The sequence below is a fragment of the Periophthalmus magnuspinnatus genome, chromosome 1 (genome assembly GCF_009829125.3).
Source record: "Periophthalmus magnuspinnatus isolate fPerMag1 chromosome 1, fPerMag1.2.pri, whole genome shotgun sequence".
NCBI lineage: Eukaryota > Metazoa > Chordata > Actinopteri > Gobiiformes > Gobiidae > Periophthalmus > Periophthalmus magnuspinnatus.
The window spans coordinates 21,155,390-21,177,819 of NC_047126.1; the positions used below are offsets into that span (position 1 = coordinate 21,155,390).

Consider the following 22,430-nt stretch of genomic DNA (forward strand, 5'->3'; position numbering starts at 1 on the left):
TGTGTCTTACACTTGTTCTGATACAGCTCAAGTTCATTCTAAAGCCATTCAGGAAAGGTTCATCTATGTCCTGTGAACTTGATTTTTTTGTATTGATATCACAAGTCCTCAAGAGTGTTTCAATTTTCGATATTAGTTTTAGTATTCAGTAGGATTGGATTTTCGACATTTTGACAACCCTATGCTGCTCAATAAAGCCAAAATAAGCTCTTTAATAAAATGCAGTAGTTATAACATATAGTTTGAATATTAGAAGCTTAGTCTTGGAGTATATTGTTCAGTGTTCTCTTGTTATGTGACATAAAGGTTTGGAGGGGCTGTTATCTAAATTATGTTCCCTCCCAAATGTAGCTCAAACTTAGCACAACAAACAGACTGTCCACTCTTTACATCTGGGAAAATAATACAGACATATTTCAGAATAATCTTGTGTTTTTTGGCATTTACAGTTACACCAAGCTATGCTCCCATGTGTTTTGGGACTACGTGCACCATGTATTTTTCTACCTGCTTGTCTCCATGGAGATTCAATTGGCTTTGACTGAATATTCCACAGTATGACAATTGATGCATCTATCCCCATGGAGGTTGGCACGTGCCGAGTTACAGATCTGTGGAGAGGCGACCCTAGGTAGAATCCATGCTTTTTTGAGCCACGCTAATATTTACATATTTGTAAATGTTCATTAATATGAAATAAGAGAAATAAAACACACAGTCAAATAAATGAAAGACAGACAATTTTAATGTCATACCATGGAACATTCGAAGCAATGCAATAGAGACGATGCAGTAGGTCTTATGACTGTGACCCAAAGCCCACAATGAAGTGATGTGTTTATTTTATGTTAAGGGGACATAAATCTGTTCCAAAGCCTCTTAAAGGGATTTGCCTCTCATCGGGCAGTGAAAAGGTTACAGAGCATAAGCAGTTAAAGGGGAGGTCAACTAGAGTCACAGCTCTGTGCAGACTGCATTAAGTCTATTTTATCGTGTAGTGCTCAGACAGTATTTTGTATTTGTAGATTTAATACTTATTCACATATAGAAATGTATCTGCATTTCACACATTTTTTGTGACTCTGCGGTTAAATGTCTGTCTCTTGGCCTTGAAAAATAGGTTTTTAATCTCAATGGGATCTTTCTTGGTTAAATAAAGGTTAAATAAATAAATACAGATGTGCACTATGCAACTTTTTTGGTATGTTATATCTCCCCTGCTTCTGTCCATGGAAATAGTATTGATTTAATAGGAACATTGTTGGGTTTCATTTGGCATCACCTCATTCTATAGGCCAATAATATTTCATACAGATGGGGATCAGTTAAGATGAATACTGTATTATTAAAATGTAGATTTCAGTTGTAATATAGTGTGTTGTTAGGTTTAATCACTAATAGAAATGATCAGGTTCAACACTTGTGAATTTACCTTTTGGGTATTTCATGGCAAAGTACAATGTGATCAATAGGAAAAAGTGAGAGTCTGAAAACCACCAATTCCACAGTATGGCATTAAACTTCTCTGTCTTGCATATATTTGTGTGGTAAAATCTGCATTCTTATTGTGAGCACGGTCACTACTCCATAGATAGCAATAACATATCCATGGACAAAAATGTTACATACTGCACCTTTAATCCTGTTAGGAGCAGTGGGTGACTACAGTGCAGTGTCCAGGGACCCATCTCCATCTCTACACCAGGATGCTGGTTAGTACTACCTTAGCTGTGCATGTTTTAGGTTAATGGGGGAAGAGGACCCACGAGAACTCAACCAACTCAGACGCAAGAGAACTACTTACTTACTTGTACTTCCATTCCATAATATGCATTTTTTATCATTTCATACTAATGCTGAGATGTCCAAGTATTTAAATTTAGGGTAGTCGTACTGTTTTAAATAAAGAACTACGATCACAACTGAGCCTCGTGCCTTAAATTGCTTTGGTGGTTTTCAGATATTTAGAATGTAATGATCATATAATCATAATCCCAGATGGGGGGCAAGATTATATTTCGCCATGAGATACTGTATAAAAAAAGGTAAATGCACAATTTTAAATCTGATCATTTCTGTTACTTAAGTGTTATTGGTCTATAGAATGTTGTGATGTTATCTGGAACCCAGCCATAGGACACATACAAGTTTTTCAAATTATGGACAAATCATAATTTAGTGATAATGTCTTGAGATTGTCCAATGAGAGACATGCATGTTGAACTGTACTCTGAAAATCCCATAGTATTTGGTGTATAGATGTATCTTATTTCCTCTCATCCAAAGCCTGTGTTGTGACAGAAGCACCTCTCTCTGTAGGCACTGATGCTGTCCATTCAATATTAATGTAGTGCTAGAGAGAGAGGGGGAGTGGAGAGAAAAGCTTTTCCAAGAGAATAAGAGAAATAGGAGGAGGAGAGGGAACGGTGTAAGGCTAAAGAGAGAGAGAGAGAGAGAGGACTACGGGGGGTGAAAGAGTCAAGATCAGATGAGAGAGGGAGGAGGGAGAAAGGAAAAGGAAGAGAAGGCATAGAGGGGTAATGTGTGGAGTGAAAGGCTTTTTCAAGAGCAGAGAGGGAAGGGGGGATAAAGGAGGAGAAGAGGGAGGCGGGGTATACATAGACGGTGGGAAGGGTGGGGGCGAGGTAGGGAGGGGAAAAGAGAAAAAAATATGGGAGGTAATGAGAAAGAATAGAGAAGGGAGAAGAGGGAGAGAGAGAGAAAGAGGAGAGAAAACGAGAAGGGGAGAGGGAGAGAGAGAGAGTGGAGTGAAACGAGAGAGCGGAATTGCGACAGAGGGAGACAGAGGTGTGAGAGAGAGGATTACATTGACTCCAACAGACAGCAGTTACAGATACTACAGACACATGAGAGCCACTGGACCACGGGATATTGATTTGTTGTGAAGCTGTGGCATAAATACATTGTGGAACCTTGTGTTTCCTCATTTCTACCCAGTGGGTGCGGATACGGCGGTCAAATTGCCCTCAAGATGACAGGCCGCTGTTGCTGGTTTAGTCCTGGTCTGTAACCTGTCTCACCTCTCTCCAAGCTGTGAGGCTGGTTATGTGGTTCAGTCCTTGTCTTTTCCTAGCTCAGTCCTGGTCTAGTCCTGGTCTATAACCAGTTTCTCCTCCTTGTTTAGGCTGTAAGAAGTGCTGTGTGCCTCCCTCACCTGTATTAGTGCTGGTTCAGTCCTGGCTAAGACCTGGTTTATCCTGGTTTTTACTCCTGGTCTAGTTCTGGTTCAGTCATCATTCAGTCCTGGTCTAGTCCTGGTCTATAACCTGTCTCTCTCTTAAGGCTGTGTTGTGAGCATTGCATGGGCAGTCAGTCTCCCTTCGGTTTCCTTTAAGTCCTGGTTCAGTCCTGGTTCAGTCCTAGTTCAGTCCTGGTCTACTCCTGGTCTCCTCCTGGTCTTCTCCTGGTGTACTGGTCTATTTGTGGTTCAGTCCTGGTTTAATAATGGTTTATCTCTGTTTCATTGATGGTTCAGTCCTGGTCTAGACCTGGTCTAGTCCTAGGCGTGCTGTGAATGTTGCGTGGGCTCTCTTCCCTGGGCCTCCCACACCTGTATTAGTCTTGGTTCAATCCTGGTTTAGTCCTGGTTCAGTCCTGGTCTATAACTTGTCTCTCTCTCTTTAGGCTGTAAGGAATGCTGTGAGCGTTGCGTGGGCAGTCTTCCCTGGGCCTCCCTTATTGCCACCATCTTACTGTACATGGGAGTGGCTCTGTTCTGTGGATGTGGACACGAGGCTCTCAGTGGGACAGTGACCATTCTGCAGAACTACTTTGAGGTGATCCGAGCTCCAGAAGCCATCGACGTCTTTACTATGTGAGTACACTGAACTTAAGGTAACACTTCACTTTTGAGTTGTAACAAGGCATTACGTAATATGTAGTACATTCAATATTTCTTAATCTATCGTTTATAATAATAATAATAATAATAATAATAATAATAATAATAATAATAATAATAATAGAATGGTATCTGAAATAGTTTGGATAGATGCTAGCATCTATCCAAACTATTTCAGATACCATTCTAATTGTTAAAGTGTAGGCCTAGTTATTAAGCAGTATTCAGATGTTTTGAGGAGATTAAATGTTCAAAATATTAAATCTGGGGTACCTGATGTTCACACCATAGAAGAAAGAAGTAGGTATTTATATCTGTCTAATTTGTCCGTAGCTCCCACAAACCTTTGGCCATGCTCACATTCTGTTTGGAACATGACAGCTAGCAGGTTAGCTATGTCCATTTATATATATGTAGTGTATGAGTGAACCGCATACGCGCTTGGTGCAAGTTAATGAAAAATTAAGAAGGCTTTATTATTAGCTGCAGACGACACAGCGGTCTAATTTTGTCACAAAATACTGCTTTTAAAATATACCCTTTGGGGGAAAAACAGAGACGGATCTAACATTCAGGGGGCTCTAGGCACAATTTGGCTTGGAGGCCCTCAGCTTTTATCATCTGCACTATACCTATCTGTATTACCCACATCAGAGTTTGAGAACTCCAATAGCCACAACAAAAAGGATAGAATACTTTTCTGATCAGCAAAATGTTGAATATTATTGAAATCATTCTTGTTTTGTAATGCATTTTAATATATTCTATTTGGCTAAAGTGTGATTACATTTATGGATTCTGTAATATAAATGATGTGGTTGTGCCACACTAGGCCCTTAAACGTGCTCTAGGATGGTCTTAAAATTAATACTTCAATTTAACTCATTGATTTATTCATTATCATTACAAGATTAGGACCAATACACTACCATGAACATTTTCAGTTTAGTTTCACTTCATAATTTCATATTCATATTCATATTCACATAATTTCATATTCATATTATTTGTATTCAATAAATGCAGGAAAACTAATAAATGTGTAAATCATTAGCCGGTGATTAGACATATTAATATGTCTAATAAAATGCTCACAAACAAATGTAGGAATAAATTAGTACAACTCGTTAGTATGCGAAAAAATGTTCGCGGGTCATTCACTCGTCCACCAAAGGCAAAGGAAGCTTCTGCCATTATCAGCAGTAACTTATAGAGGCTGAATTCTTGGTCTGAGGCAAAGACAAAACAAACATTAAACTGACGTCATACTGTCCTGTGTGCTCATGCTGTGGCTGAGACACAGGGAGGGGTCGATGCACAGCAGTGTGTCATATTATACAAACACATTTAACCAATCAGAAAGGAGAGGAGCAAATCAGAGCCCCATTTTGTCATAACTATATGTAAAATGACAGACAGGCATGAATGATAAAATTAACTGGACTTGGGACCTGAGTGACATAGGGCTCTTTGCAGTTGCTTTATGCAACTGGCATAGTCTGTGAATAGGAAGATTCGGCTCTGGGAAAAACAGAACATTTACTCTTAACAAAAGTACTGCAGCTTTAATTACTGGCTCTATTCCTGTTACCAAGTTCTCAAATCAAAGGTCGTGGGTATATTGTCAGCACGATGATGTTTTAAAGAAATGCAAAATCAGAATAGATATACTGTCTACAAGAGGAAAACTACAAAACTATCAACTCCTAAAACTTGTTACCTTGTTATAGAGATAAGTATTCATTCTGGTTTTGGTTTCATAACATGTTAAATTAATTAGTTTCTTTCATTAGTGCATTGAAGCCCTTTTCTTCTTTGTAGTTAGTTGTGCCTCGTAGCCCCCCACACTGCACTCAAAGCCCTTACAGACCTCATCTAAACAGCGATTACTGACTGAGTGTTGATGTTATTCCCACAGCATTGACATCTTCAAGTACATCATCTATGGACTTGCTGATAAAATAGTTATTAAGCAGGTCATTCTTAAAGCTATTTGTTTATTATGAATAATGTATTTTTCATGCTTTACTAAGGCTAAAGATCTTTGGCTCTAATTACACCTGTTGCCAAGTTTTCACTAACAAAAATCTTGGGGTTGGTATTCAATCTTGTTTTGGTTTCAGAACATGTTAAATTAATTAGCTTCATTCATTAGTGCAATGAAGCCCCTCTCTTCTGTGTAATTATTTGTGCCTCGTGCAGACCTCATAGAAGTAGAGATTACTGACTGAGTGTTGATGTCATTCCCACAGCATTGACATCCTGAAGTACATCATCTATGGGCTGGCTGCTGGCTTCTTTGTGTTCGGGGTCCTTCTGCTCGTGGAGGGCTTCTTCACCACTGGAGCCATCAGGGACCTGTATGGAGAGTTCAAGATCACTGCCTGCGGCCGTTGCCTCACCGCATTCGTAAGAAACATCTTTAATGTCACAATATAAAAATACATTTTATTTTATCATGTTATTTCTACCATATTATAACATTTTTCCCTAATCAAGGACGTACCTGGAGAAGTTTTATATGTCACCCATACATGTTTGAGTAATCTTGCAATCTCACAGGCTCTATTTGAACCCTCAGTATGGTTAACAGTACAATCCTGACTCAGCTCACATTGTTTTCTGAATATAGACATTTTTGAACCATAAAAGATAACATGGTGATCTAAATATATTATTTGTTGACACTTAATACCTCACAGAAGTGTAATACCCCTTCTTTAATAATAATTTAATAAGTCTGCTGATTTTCTATTGAAAACGGTGTCACTGATTTCTGTCTGCCACTTTATGGGGCGTCACTTAAAACATCATCACGACAAAGTGCCTCTGTCTGACCTATGGATAACTGCAGTTCAGTGCCATTTGTGCCAACACTACACAACACTGCTGAATTATTATTATTATTATTATTATTATTATTATTATTATTATTATTATTATTATTATTATTATTATTATTATTATTATTATTATTATTATTATTATTATTATTAATGTATAAAAAACAGGAGAGCAAAGTACAGAGCAGTAGTCATGTACGGGAGGATTTTTGAAGCAATGGTGCTTCAAATGCAGGAGAATAAAGATTACTCAAACATGCACAAATCAAAACTTTGAGTAATTTATTACGGAGGGAGATCATTATAACATGTTGAATAGATTGTATCGCACATGCTTAATTGATAAATAATGAAAATTCTCATTGTTGGGGTGCGCAATGCTCTGGACTTTGGCAATGGCTGGGACATATCATCAGGTTCAGTAATTGTTGATATTCCCTTATTGGACAACACCTGGTAATATTCAAAAATGATTGTGTAATTTAAAACCATTCTTATTTATACTAATTGATGTTTTTGCATGATTGTCAATAGAGACTTGGAGCCTTCAATCCAAGAAACAGTTTGTGCCTTTTCATTTTAAAAAAGGTCATTTTTTATTTAATTTATTTGCTGACATTTTAAATAACAAAATACAATTTTTTGTGGATATATTTGCACATCTACATTATTTTCATAGCTTTTCCTGTACTCCTGCTAATTTTACACTGACATTCTGCGTTCTTGTGTTATGCAACCAGGTTTTATTTGGACATGACTAAGTGAACTATCCCTTTTATAGAATTATGGCGGTGACTAAACAATTTGCTGTGTGTAATGTGCATTAGCAGAAGATAATTAGCAATACAGTAAAACATATATTTTTCAATGTATTACTTTGTTGGTTTATTTATGTATTTATTTGTTTATTTGTTTGTTCTATTTCATTCACATTATTTCTTTATTTTTATACCCAGCTGTCAAGGACCAAAAAATATTATAATACATTTTTAAGATCAGGGCATTAAATATGGGTTTTTTCTTGGTTTAGTACTTGCTTTAGTTCTGGTCTAATCCTGGTTTAGTCCTTGTTCAGCCCTAGTTTAGTTCTGGTTTAGTCCAGGAAGAATCATTAGAAAACTGTGAGTTATCAAGCGGAGATGAGTGCAGAAAGGATCAAATATAAACACTATTTTTAGACCTGATTGCTATGTGTTTCTTGCAGCGTGCTCTATAATTTAAACAGATTTTTTCACAGTTCCGTACAAGAAAATTGACATGTAGATAGATGTGATATAATATAGTGAAAACCTGATTATAGTCAATTAGTGATTCTGATATATTTAACATAAATCAGTACTAGGTTTTAAGCTATAACCAGGTTTAACGGTGTTTTACTGTGTAACATCTCTGGTGACAGGTTTACCATTCCCTTGTCTCCATGGAGGTGTTATAGCTTTTATAGTTTGACATTAAATATATCTAGCATTTACTTTGGGTTGGGTGCTTTTATTCCTCAAAAATATTTGGTAAAACATGCCTCTCCACAGATCTGACCTGTATCTGTCAAGTTTTTCCACCTGATTGGTACTGGTTTGTACTTCTCCCACCTATCCTGCGTGGGTGTTTGACAGGCTGAATTGTACACCACATACACCAAACTCCAAGAGCATTAAGACTTGAGAGAACACAGAAATATGAACAGATAAACAAAAAAAAATTCATATCTATTTCAGAACATGTTTGTAGAGGTCGCAAATACAGATACAGGATGGGATGGAAGGATATTTTGTTCTTTGCAGAGAAAATTCTATCATCTAATTAATTTCAGCCTTTGTGATTTGGTAACGGTGCCAACTCAGATTGCAGTTTGGATTTGATTGTGATAGTAAATGTAGTTGACCATATTGTTCTTTAAACCAAAAGGGCCTCAAAATCATACTCTCTGAAACCATTTTAAATGATGTCCAAGCAGAAGACAAACTGTGACTGTTCCTGAGCCTCATTGCCAAGGCCCATTCTCCATGTGGCAGCTCTGTGTGAGTCACGTATCAATCGTGAGGAGGAGAGGGTGGGGGGGGGGGGGGGGGGCACCCATATACTTGCAGAGTTCCCAGATTAGGTTGACTAATGAATAATTTTTAATATTTTTTTTACTTCCTTGGCACAATTTTGGCTGCTCCTCAAATATTGTCTCAATGTGTTGTTTCTCTTTCTTCCTCTCTCTCACATGTTGTTTCTCCTCTCTCTTTCAGCTGATGTTCTTGGCCTATCTCTTCTTCCTGGTGTGGTTGGGTGTCACCGCGTTCACATCTTTGCCAGTATTCATGTACTTTAACGTTTGGTCCATGTGTCAGAACACCAGTGTGGTGGAGGGCGCCAACCTCTGCCTCGACCTGCGCCAGTTTGGTAAGTCTCCACGGGGGGAACTGTTTTTATCAGTTAAGAAAACATTATGTCAGCTATGGCTTGATTGTCAAGGTATCAATACTAAAAAAGGCACATTGACAGGACTTGAATGGTGTATCAGAACAAGTATAAGACCACATAGTGTAGGCTACTGGACCACTATGGCACCTACCTGGATGACAGAGGGATTACACAGATATAAGGCCACATGGTAATATAAAAGAAAGTACTGCAATTTAATATTGAAAATTCCATTCTATTGTTTAAAGAGAGAGTGTTTTTTTGTTATTATTGTGGTGTCAGTATTGAGTATCGAGTCTATTCCTTAGACTCGAAATCAAGTTTGAAATTTTAGTATCGTGACAACACTAGTAATAAAATAAGTATAAACTTACATTACCTAAGCCCACCTTTGGTCCTGGATCATACTTTAGGTGTAATCTGGTTAAATGGCAGCTCACCAAACTCACCAAACTGGCAGAGTCCATGGAAACTGTGGTCTCCAAATGCCACACAGAGCAGCAGGAGCCAGTGCCACCTCCAAATGTCATGCTCAAACTGAGAGAGGCAAAAGGTGCATTTCAATTTATAATTTGGATTAAAAAAAACACTTCTATGCACCAGATTCACTTGTACATGTCAATATTAACAAATGGTTTAGTCTTTGATGACTCCTGTATAAACTGAAACTGCATTTGACCATTTAAATACTGCTCTGGTGTTGTCACAATACTAAAATTTCAAACTTGATTTCAATACTAAGGAATAGACTCGATACTTAATACCAATTTTGACACTTTATTAACATTAAATCACAGTACTTTCTTTTATATTACTATGTGGCCTTTTATCTGTGTAATCCTTCAGTCTACCAGGTACGTTCCTCTACTTGTTCTGATGCAGCTCAAGATCATTCTAAAGCTGTTCAGGAAAGGTTCATTTCTGTCCTGTAACCGTGACTTTTTTAGTATTGATACTTAAGTATCTTTTGTTCAGTACTAGTCTTAGTGTCAATTTGTATCTGATTTTCGATACTTTTGAAAACCCTGTACTGCACTATATGAGTATGTCTTGTCTTACCATATTGCTACCACATATTTTACAATAACATGTGAATAACATTAATGACATCAAAGACTGAACATAGGACCTTCTGGAGCAACATAAATTATTCAAAATCATGGGTGTATCACCATGACAATCCAAATGAAAGAGATGCTGTATAAACATGCTAGTTTGTGCAGAGCGACACTCCTCCATGTTGATGTGTTTTTCTCTCACTTTGAACCTGAAAGCAAAGCCATGATGTAATACAAGAGAAACTGTCCTCTGATCGCTGCCATCTAGTGTTCAAAATCAGCTGCAGAAAATAGCTGCAGAAAATCCTGCCAATTAAACTTGATGTTGAATTGTGTTTTGTTTCATTCACACATGTTTAACACACAAACCCTGAAAATTTAGGAGTTCTTCTTTCAAACAGAAAACTGTTCCATAATACAGGAAGTGCTCCACTGTGTTTTTAAACTCCGTACACCTTCACTAGAATCATTTGAATAATTTCACCAAATTACTCTACTAAACAAAGGATAAACTTGAAAACTACCACTTCATGACATCACAAGTTGGAACAGAGCATTTTGAGAGACTAATATTAAAGGCTTACTCAGACATCTGTGAATGAAACAAAACACAACTACATGCATGTTTTTGATGAGGTAGAATAGCTTAAAGCTCACAAGAGTCAATTTTGCATAATATAGGACTTTTTAAACTCCATGCAGTCAAGCATTTGACACACGATCGCCTCCACTGATGCATGTTCAAAGTGTTTTTGTAGCAGTAAAACAGCTGTAATTGAATAAATACCAGACAGAAATTTGTTGTCCTTTACTGTGGGATATTCCATGCAAAGCAATACCTTTTTCATGGAAAGAAGGAGGTAGTGGACCCTCCAACAGAAATGTTACATAGTGCTCTTTAGATATCATGTCAGTCGTATAAAAAAAAAAAGACAATTCACTGTATTTGATGCTGTTGTGCAAATTAAATGCACCACAATAGTGTTTTTGATCATTTGTCTTCACCAAACAGCTTAAAACATCAGCTGCTACTATTTTTAGCCTTATTTACTAAATCCACTCCTTATCGCTTTTTGTGCCCTCTTTAGCAGCAGTGGTGTTTTGTAATGCTCAGAAATGAGGATTTAATTGCTACAAGATATAACTTTTAAGTCCATGAAACAAAACACACCAGAAAAGTCACACTATTGGACCATTAATAACTGTACTATGTTTTGTCTGTTACAGGAGCTGTCACTATCTCTGAGGACAGAAAAGTGTGCACAGGATCTGACAAGTTCTTCAAGATGTGCGAATCCAATGAGGTGAGAGTTAAAACAAAACAAAAAAATTAGTTGATTTAACAAAAATAAACTGTGTTGTCCTAACGCAAATCTCTTCTTCAGCTGGACCTGACCTTCCACCTGTTTGTGTGTGCACTGGCAGGAGCTGGGGCTGCTGTTATTGCTATGGTGAGAATATTAGAGATACTGACATAATAAAATTATTATAATTGTATCATAAGTAATGGTTCACGGGCAGAGTGACTGCATATTGTGTGAATCTCGCCTAAAGAAGTAGCTATTGACTTTTTTTTGTCGTTACGTTTTTATTGCACTGAAAAAACTTACTGGAGGATGGTCCTTCTGCTTGTTTCCATGGAAATGTTGCTGCTTTGGTATTTTACAGAATACAGTTATTCCACAGAATTACTTGTATGTCTTACTGACTTATCTGTCACCATGGAGAATTTTCCAAAGTATGGGTTTTAACTTTCCATATGTTGGTGACGTGCACAGAAAGTTAGAAGGTATTGCTTGAAAAATAATAATAATAAAGTAAATACTAAACATAAAAACTATAATACTACGATCATGTTAAATGTGGAGATATTTTGTCATCTATCAATAACATTTATCAGGTCGTTATGCTGACCCCTGTTCTCCATTTGACATTTTGAAATCATCCAATGATAAAACATATACGCACATAACCTATTGATTTTCTCTTGCTTCATATAAGCAGCTGGTTTTGATTATTATTGATTTTATGGCAATCTCATAATTGGCCCATTCATTTCTGCTAGACTCTGTTCATTACTTAAGACATTCCTGGAAAGTTATTTTATAAAGTTGATCAATAGAAGTTTAAAGCCTTCTACTTAAATGAATGTTAAGTATAGGACTAATCAATACATTTTAGCATTGACATATTTTGATTTTGACCTGGACACAGAATGAAGTGAATCATTGAATGCAGTTTATATTAGGGCTAGTTAAATGCCCTCTAGGGACCAGCTTGAGTAACTGTGAAATACCACAGAAAACATTGGGATATACTGTGAATATATGTGAATAGCAGCAGGAGAGCCAATTCCATCTGCCAAATGCAACTAGTGGAAACATGTGGTAGTGCAGTCCTCACAAAACACAAGCCACAGCACCAAATGCTATTACAATTATCTATGGCAGAATACATCAAAATCACAACATTATCTGCAATGAAACCTGACACTTGGGCATAGTAGTTGGCACGCCTGTCTCACACTAAGAAGGTATTATCTACTTTATTCCACCTCAACAACTTTTACTTCTGTTGTTGTGATTGGGACTTCCGGTTAAGCGGGAATCCCACTAATTCCTGTAGAGTCAACAATGCACTCTTGTCTTTGGGAGGCTTGAAAATGGCTTAGTAGTCTGTATAAAACTCACTTGAGATTGGTAGCTCTATTCAAAATCATACAATGCAACAGTCTGTGAGGAGTTTGATATATCTACACATGTAATGAAAAAGGTGTTTTGCCTCATATCTGTTAGGTCCGAATAACGATAATGATCAAAATCCAATTGTTTTAATAGTTGATCACTAGACTATTCTGATTAGATGGATGTAATTGTGATTTACTGCTTTATTCAGTTACAAAAGTAGAAATATGATGAATAGATGGATGGCTAGATAGACAGATAGAGACACACTGGACTCACCCTGCTCCATCTGCTGCTCCCCCTCCCCCACAGGTGCACTTCCTGATGGCTCTGGCTGCTAACTGGGGCTACCTGAAGGATGCCAGCCGGATGCAGAAGTACGAAGACATCAAGTCCAAGGAGGAGCAAGAGCTGCATGACATCCACTCCACGCGCTCCAAAGAACGACTCAACGCTTACACATAGAGCGGAGAGCCAGCAGAGGGCGGCACACACCATTCAAACAGAGCATAGGCACATACACACAAGCACCCACCTGACAAACACCACAAATATACCACTAAATATACCATAAAAACACTAACAAACCAATGACACTAGTAGAGTTAAGTTTTAAAAATATACTACAAGAAGGCAGGGAGCACAGACACTTGGCAATCCATGGTGACCACTGCAAAAAATGTGCTGTTGTTAAAATAATTTGAATTAACTGAGATTTTTGAGTTGTTTTGACTAATTTAGGGTTAGTCAAGTTGTTTTAAGATATTTTTACTAGTTGCATATCATCTGAAACTGGAGTAAGAACTAACTTGCAAACAATTTAGCTCGAAATAAGAAAAAATATGTATCGAAACTAGTCAGAAGTATCTTGAAATAATAGAAATGATAGGACCAATAAAACTACCTTAGTCAAAATTATTCAAATTAATATTCTGATTTCAAGTCATTTTAACCAATAGATTCTCTTTTTGCAGTATGCAACTTTTACCTCCAAGAAAGCAATTTTGTATTTTTTCCATCATAAAAAGTGGTGCTAGATAGTAGAAAAATGTGTAGAAATAAATACTGAGTAGTTTGAGTAGTCGTATTTTAGAGCCAAATTAGTCAAATTAGTGCGCTAGGCTAGGCCCATTATAGAAAATTTCTTTACCATTTTAACTATTTTGTAATATTTTTTTGTCTTATTTGCGCTTCAAAAGCAGCTATGTAGAAAAATTGAATGTGCTGAACAATCACAACCCAAAACAGTTCATACTTAAACAAATGGACAGTATTGTATAAAAAATGCCAAAATAATGTATCCAAAGAGGAATTGTGAGTTTTTGAGTTACTCATTCAGGGCATGTATTATGGTAAAAATGAGCCAATATTTAACCTTAAAGCATTATAACTTTTCATTGACTTGCTACTCTGTAATTTGTTGGCGTATACTAACTATGCCAATATTTAGCTTTGTATAGATTGGCGTATTTTAATTTCAACATTACGGTAAATAGCTACTACCAATAGCTATGTTAAACTAGCTCACTATGGATTGTCATAAGTGTCTGTGATTTCATTGCTATAATTTGGGGTGCATCCAAAAAGTGCATTGTCCATTCTTCTTGTATCCCTCTTTACACTTACATTATACTGATATAGACACAACATATTAGACATAAAACATTCTAGATGTGGCTGATTGGTCGGTGTTGTCTGGTGGTGTCATATGCTGTCCGTCGTGTCCGTTTTGCCACATTAAGATGACTGGGAAATGGCGATTCAAAATGGTTCCCGAGGAGTTTGTATCTTGTATTGGGTACAAATGGGTAGCTTTGCTGAAGTCCCCCTGATCATTCCCCCCTATACACCCCAAACCTCAAACCTTGTATTGTCTTTTCAACCCACTTTCATTAGTTGTTGTACACAATTAGGAATGGGTTTTCAAAAGCAGAACACACTTAGGTTCAATAAAATTACAACCCAAATTTCAAAAAAGTTGGGACAGTGAGCGCAAAGATGAAACTAAATTTAAAAATTGTTAGAAAAAGGTGAGATATATCAAATGTTGAAACCAAGATATGAACCCATATGTAAAAAAAAAAAACAAAAATACAAAAATGAAATCACTGTCCAAATGCATTGAAATTGTGGTTGTATAATTGAAATATGCAGATGTTTTGATGTCATACAAGAGACCAAAATTATTTATTTGTATAGACATCTTAATTTGGATTTTGACATATATAGCACTTAAAATGGTGGTTTAGATTTGTCAAAAAAGAAAATGCCATTTAAAAGAACAACTAGTGAAACGGGGTTAGTGCCCCCTATCTCTTTCCATCCAATTTCCAATTTGTAAAAACGTGTGATTTTTGTCCTCCGAAACAGCACATTTAGCAGCACAAAGTATTTCTAACGTGTCCATATTGAACCATTATGGTCTGTTTATAATGTTTTTCTTCACTGGAACAATTTTGCCACATTTTTATCGATATTATTTATGTGTGATTTTAGCATTTTTTGCTATTTAAAACAGAAATTTGGGGCGGGTTTTGTCGTGGGTTGTTGGGAGGGTATGGGTTTACTGTATCACTTGATTTCACTTGATTTGTAAATGGATTATGCACACACACGCACATACAAAATGACACAAAAACATACCATTTTTTACACAAATCATAATTTAATACATGTTTTTGATTTTCATAAACAGGCCCAAATACATGTGACCAAAATTTGTATTTACAAATTTCGATTTACTAATAGTATTACTCAACTTGACATGTGCGAATAAGCTAAAGGCAAACTGTGAAATGTACAAAGGGCAAGATGGTTTTCAAATATGTTTTAATGACTGGTATTTTGAATGGAAAATCTGTAAGTGGTGCTATAGGAGCTAAAATATTTAAATAACAGCCTATTGGTTTTAATAATACAATTTAAGCTGTTATTTTGATATCAGACAGAGAGTTAGCGAGTTTGGAGCCAGTTGCTTTGTACTTTTGATGCACCAGGGACCAAAACAATTAGCGTAGGTTAGTTAATATTTAGCTGTTTTAAATGGCTATAAGTAATGCATATATGTTTTGGCATTTGGGAGAAACTGTAACCTTAAACTGTACTTGGTATTAGGTTGTTAGTGTAGCCTTTTTGTAAACTAGCCTATATGCAAACTTATGCTGCATTCACGTGGTAATATATACTGTAATTCAACTGAAAGGCAATGAGAAGAAGCATATTAATGGGATTACCTTAGCGTAGGATCAATATGGCAAAAATATTAGCAAGTCCTGAAGCCAGTTGCCCTACTATTTAAGCGCTTATTACATGTTATGCCAATTCTGAGCTGCCAAAAACCTGACCAAAACAATGCAAACATTCACATCATCGGTGGGCATTGCAACCAGGGTCACGTAAGGACCAAGTATTTCCAAATGGCCTGTTTCCATCTCATATCCATTATATCCTATGATTTAACCAGTCATTAAAACTACTGAAGATTGTATGTTTGTCCTGGTTTAAACTGTGAACGAAAGTGTTGATTCTCTATCGACCAATAGAGACGCGCCAGGGGCAGATGGATGACAAGAATACACTTTAAAAAATAATATTGAAATGTGTTGAATAGCTTGGAAAAACGGAATATTTACTCACTTGTTTTGAATAGTTTTAGCTTGTTCTGCCTTTGTCTGCAGTCTACATTTTGGCATTTGTTTTGAAATATTTCTGTTTAGTTTTAATAGTATTTCCTACGCTCAAAAAAATTCTTTAAGCTCTTGAATCAATGCATTTTGTAATTTATTTCTACTTACATATTTATCCATAATTGATAGAGCACATTTTAAGTAGAGTAACTTAAAAATCCAAATATTAGTGTTCAGTTAATGTTAACATTTCATTTTTGGAGTGTATTTCAGGCTAAATTATGTGCCAATAAACTTAATATGACAGCTAAATAAGTAAACGCAAATGTATTTAATAATAATTTAGCTTAAAACAAGACAAATATTTATTGAGACCAGAAATAAATATCTTGAAATGCAGTAAGTCATAGTATGTTGTTCTGGTTACTCAATTTAAACTAGTAAAACTGCTTAAAACAAGTTCAATATTTCAAATTCAAGTCATTATAACTTATAGAGAGTTATTTTTTGCGGTGTAGCTGTTTGGAAAGTGGGTATTTTGAACGGGTTTTGAAAAGAATATGAAGCTACTAGGCCTATATACCAGCACACACTATAAAAACACAAACATTTACAAACAGTACACAAATCACCTCCATCATCTTTGAGCCATAACTTTTACTTTCACCGATTACATGTCACTATTTTATTATCAATCTTTATTCTTGAAACTTTTAAAATGTGAAATTATTATTTAGAAAAAACGAGATGTGTTTTTATTTTGTTTTTGAGTTGTCGGGCAGTATTAAAAGCACTGTTCCTACATGATTCCTGTACAAAGATATACATATATGTGAAACAGTCAAGGTGAGATGCCGGGAGAATGATTTCCTATGGGTGCAGAGTCCGGGGGAGCAAAATACAGTTTAAATTAGCTGTTTTTCACAACATGCAAATAACAGTAACTCAAAACTACTCTAATACGAGGTAATTTAGATGTTACTAGTCAACAGATGATTAGAATTAGCCATCAGTTTTAATTATGGGTAAGTTTTGTTGGTTAAAAAAGGCATAGATGGGAGTATATCAATGACAGCTATGGGGACCCACTTAATTAAAATGTTTTATTCATTAATTTGCTAATAGGGTATGAAATTAGCTTAGCCGTTAGAATTACTAGGTTTGATTAGGTTTGTGCTACATGCTAGTGCTTAGCTTGTGTAACTAACTTCAGTATTAGCACTTTTTAGCTCTAGCAGTGAAATAGCATGCACTGGATAGCCTATGCTTAGTGGAGCATTTTGCAAATCAAATCATTAAGCCCTGTAAATAACATTGACTTCTTATTGTCTATTTTCAGTATTCATTGATATAGTTGAAGTATTGTGGCCTCAAGCTAAAGTAATTGACCTTGTACCAGACATATCTCACCATGTTTTTTTAAGAATTGGGTTTTCTCTGTTCCTTCTTAGCTGAAGATATCAACAAGGTTCTGCCGCTTGTTTTAGCAGTGTAGTCTAAATGTGTAGTTTAAATGCATAGTTAATGTAGAACTACATAGTGCTTCTACACATTTTGAAGATTTGGGCTAAAATATTTTAACTTGAGCCCAACACAACATGCTCCCCTCAGTGTATTGTAGGTTTCATAGACCAGAGGCTGTAGACCTTGTGTCAGAGCTAGTGTTGAGTTACTGTTGATATGAACCACAGCTCTGCAGAGGAGCCCCCCGCTCGGCCCGACCAGGTGCACCCGGCCACACAGTATTTTTAAGGGTCTAGTTTTACAGTAACATTATTCTATCATTTCATTGCCTGACAATGGATGTCTTGTCAGTGTTTTTAACCTCAGATAAAAAATAGTTTTTTGTGCACTTATTGCCCATCGTGAGCTCTCTTATTCTTGGTGTGTAAGTGCATTGAGATCCCACTGAGGGACCTGTGTATAGTCTTGCAGCATTGGTTATAACCTGAAGAAATAACATGAAAATGAATGAATTCATAATAATGAAGATAATCTTATACTTAAAAAAGAACAAAAAAAGACAGTGAATCTAGTTGTTGTTTGTGGCATGGTTATGCATTCAATGGTCCTCATTTTAACGATTAAAACAAAACAAAAAAATCATTCTTTTCCACAGGCGCTGTTCTGCTGATTTCTTTTTCGTTTCCACTCTTTGTGCAGTATTGCCGTTCCTTGTTGCTAATGGTGTTGCTAAGCTAGCTTGCTTGCTCAGTTGTTTACCACCAGAGCAATATGTTGTAGCATTTCTTTTGACCAAGAATACGGAAATTTAAAACCATTCCTTTTTTCTCTAAAATTTCTCAAAGTGCATGGATCTATGACTGCGAATCTTAAGTGATATGATGTAACTACTATTATTAATAGTGTTTCTCCTAATCAAATAAAGCTGATTTTGCAGTTGTTAATTATAGAAATGTATTGCTCTGGCTCATTGTCCCCGTGCTTGTTCGCATCCTCTTCCTCGCCTACTGCCTCGGCCACTGCAACCTCTCTAGCGCTTTAATATTCTTGACTCCAAATATAAATTATAGAAGCTGTTTTTTATTACTTCCTGCGGTCACATGCTCTAAAATATGCATGCTAAGGGTGTTTCTAAGCAAATAGCACAGTAGTCTTTCATAGCAACTAAATACATTTGCGATAGTGATTTTTTTCATTCAATCGTTATCAAATGTGGCCTTCAACTGTAACTCTTAGAATGGGGAGAGGATGGGAGCTGCGTATGGTTCCCCTTTTTTTTATTATCCCGTTGTCTTTTTGTGATTATAATATATGTACTTTAACACTACTTATCCTATGTCCTATGCCTATCCATAACTTAACAGTACTACTACTACTACTGATACTGTAACTACTACTCTTTACCACATACAAGACAAGAGGCACTGAAATCTAATCTCTTAAATTTGGTATCGAGTAAGAAAGATTACCTTATTTATTGTGAACATGTTTCACTCATTCAGCTAAAATCTTAACTTAAAATTGAAACTAGATGCCAAAATCTATATTAAAACAGGCCAGATCATTTCAATACAAAATTAACATTAATAAAAGCAATGTTTTTATATACACAATTCTAGTCTTGCCAATGTAAATCTAAAATGTTGTTGTTGCAGTAGCTTCTGTTGTACCACTAATCCACATGTTTGGTTTGGCTGGACATTCTGGACATGGGAACTATAATGTCTTTTTATTGTTTTATTCTTTTGAGTTTTTCCATAGTAACTTTAGACTTTTGTATGCACTCTGGTTGCTTAGTAGCGAGCTTTATCTGAATCACTCCTCCATTTTGTACATATCTGTGCCAACAGCTTGGGCAGACAGTGGCTTTTTTTATTTGTAAAGACATAAACTTGCTTGCATATATAAATAAAATGAAATACTACACTTGTGTACTTGTTAATAAGGGAACATTGAGTTTGTGTCGTCATTTCTTTACAGTTCAGATACAATATTCACTTTACGTTCATTAATCCATGAGTTTCAGGCAAATATTTTTCTGATTTGAAGGACTCCTAGAAGATATTTCCCCCATTGTAAAGATATAATGTTCTGATTTAAATTGCTTCATTGCTATGGTAACAAAGGACGGTTGCCGACTGCTTTTCTTGGAATGTTCTACAGACATGACACGTGACATAAAACGCAACTATTCATTTTCAGACATCTTTATTGCTAAAAAAAAAAAAAATGCTTGTCCGTTGACACTGAGTTTAATGCCATTCTGTGAAACATATCAGAGAAGCAATAGAAGCTCCATAATGCAGGTGCAGCCTTAGTCCTGGTTTAGTCCTGGTTTTGTCCTGGTTTAGTCCTGGTTTAGTCCTGGTTTTGTCCTAGTTTAGTCCTGGTTTAGTCCTGGTTTAGTCCTGGTTTTGTCCTGGTTTAGTCCTGGTTTAGTCATGGGTCTTGTGGTCAGAAAGTCTTAAAAAAAACTACAAGATCATAGACTCAATAATGGAGGATACCTTTGATTAAGCAGCAAAGTGTCTTGCCCAAGAACACAACAAAAGTAACAGGGATTACAACTGTCATCCTTCCACCAACTCACCCAAATGAGTCCGGGCTTTGACAAAAAATGTAGTTTCAGACTCCCAGTGGATCAAAACTCTTTTGTAAAAGGGAAATATCTCAAATGTAATCAAACTATTAGGTCAGGTCCAAATATTTTGCATGGCTGCAGTGTGACTTTTCAAATGGAGGGTCCACCACCTGTTTGTTTCCATAGCTATATTATTGCTTTGCTTAGAATGTTCCACAGCATAGCATTAATCTTATGTATCTCCATGGAGCCAAGCTGATGTCACCGTGCCAAGTTACAGGTCAGCTAAACACGTGTAAAATAACTGAATACATGTTTGATGACTTTGGAACAAGCTGGTGCACTCTCCACGAGGAAAATGACATAGTTTAACAATACAGCCATTTCTTTGGCGCACTGTGACACATGATATGTGAACATAGTTATCGTCAGTACATTGTACAGGCCACTGAGTCACACAATGTTCTTTCAGTGTATGAATAGCAGGTAACTATGGCAACTCTAGCAAAGCCTCAATCACATGACTCTAAAGGCCAGATTTGATTTCAGTGTTTAGCTCCTGCATTTTATAAAACTAAAATATTGCTCAGTCAAATTAAATAGCACGTTAATAATATTTGTCATTAAGTGTATGTTTTTGATTGGTTATATCAGTATTAAATGCCCATGGATGAATGTGAAAGTATAGGGAACATTTAACGGTGCATTGTGTAACTTTTCATGTGGAAGGGCCTAAAATGTTACACAGTATTGGCATTTATCTTACCCTTCTCTATACTAGCAGCTGATGACACACGACCAAGTTACAGGTCAGATCTGTGGTGAGGCAACCCAGCACACAGTAAGATGCATGTTTGCCATTGTTTTTGTGTTTTGTTTTGGGTTTTTTGAGCAATAAAAAGCCTATAATTGAATAAATACATATCATCATACTGGAGAACAACCCAGGCCAAGCAATAACATCTGTGAGACAAGCAGAACAGTGGCAGGAAAGTTACACAGAGCACCTTTAACATGCAGACTGAAAACTGAACCGGGGACGTTGTTGCTGAATGTTGCTGTCTTATATTCTGTGTCAAATTGTGTCCCCAAATGGCCCCTTATGTTAAATTTATTACGTAATGTGCCTTTAAGCGATTACGTCAACATGTTTTTACACACAAAATATTGTCTGGTTTTAAGTATTGAATTAATTCGCACCGTCTAAAACACATTAAAATAACATGTAAAGATGTTATGCATTTAAAAATATATGTATATGTATATATTTTATTTTCTAAACGAGGCTCAAGTTAGGAAACTGCTCCACCTGGCGGACAGTTTAGGAAAACACCAGTGACAAACAGGGAGTGGCTGTGGACTAAGATTTTCAACTTTTATCATTTGTAACGCACATAGAGAGCGAAGTACCAAAAGCAGATACTTACATATTCCAAACTTGAAAGCCAGTACTCCCAAAACATCTTGAATAAAGTAAAAAGTAAAAATAAGTAAAACTCAGGTGCGGCAAATATAAGTCACTATTGAACTAATATCAAACTATAAAAACTATTCCGGTTGACAAAATGGCCAAAAACCTTGAAAATATCACGGAAGAAGTGACTAAACAAAGACAGCAGTTTGTCTGTCAGTTTCTTGAATGGTCAAGAGGACAAAATAGATAATAGAAAAAACTAATGCAGTGCTTTTGTAGTGTTTTATAAAAGGAACAGAGCTGATAATACTTTGTTCATTACTGTAACATAAAAAGTTTTTTTAAAAACTTTAACAAAACTTTATCATACAAGTCTGTTTTGTGCATAAAAGTGCATTTAATTTAAATATCCCAATATTTTTAAAGTCATTTACAATCATAAAAAAGGATTTAGAGCTGAAAAAAAACAGATCATACAAATAAAAAACA

At 36.2% G+C, this 22,430-nt stretch overlaps 2 protein-coding genes across 2 annotated transcripts in view; both read left to right on the forward strand.

Moving 5' to 3' along the window:
• Positions 1 to 432, forward strand: part of tmx2b (thioredoxin-related transmembrane protein 2b) — a 157,917-nt gene extending 157,485 nt beyond the window's left edge. Inside the window, exon 9 of the transcript XR_008649137.1 lies at positions 421 to 432. The gene's annotated coding sequence lies outside the window, so the exon portion shown is untranslated. The remainder of the gene's footprint in view (positions 1 to 420) is intronic.
• The window catches only part of LOC117393858 (neuronal membrane glycoprotein M6-a-like), a 39,360-nt gene extending 19,464 nt beyond the window's left edge, over positions 1 to 19,896 (forward strand). Inside the window, exons 4-9 of the mRNA XM_033991871.2 lie at positions 3,646 to 3,835; positions 6,115 to 6,271; positions 8,940 to 9,093; positions 11,400 to 11,476; positions 11,558 to 11,623; positions 13,169 to 19,896. Of these exons, the coding sequence (XP_033847762.1) occupies positions 3,646 to 3,835; positions 6,115 to 6,271; positions 8,940 to 9,093; positions 11,400 to 11,476; positions 11,558 to 11,623; positions 13,169 to 13,321 (797 nt within the window). The 3' untranslated portion in view covers positions 13,322 to 19,896. The remainder of the gene's footprint in view (positions 1 to 3,645; positions 3,836 to 6,114; positions 6,272 to 8,939; positions 9,094 to 11,399; positions 11,477 to 11,557; positions 11,624 to 13,168) is intronic.
• The last annotated feature ends 2,534 nt before the right edge of the window (positions 19,897 to 22,430 follow it).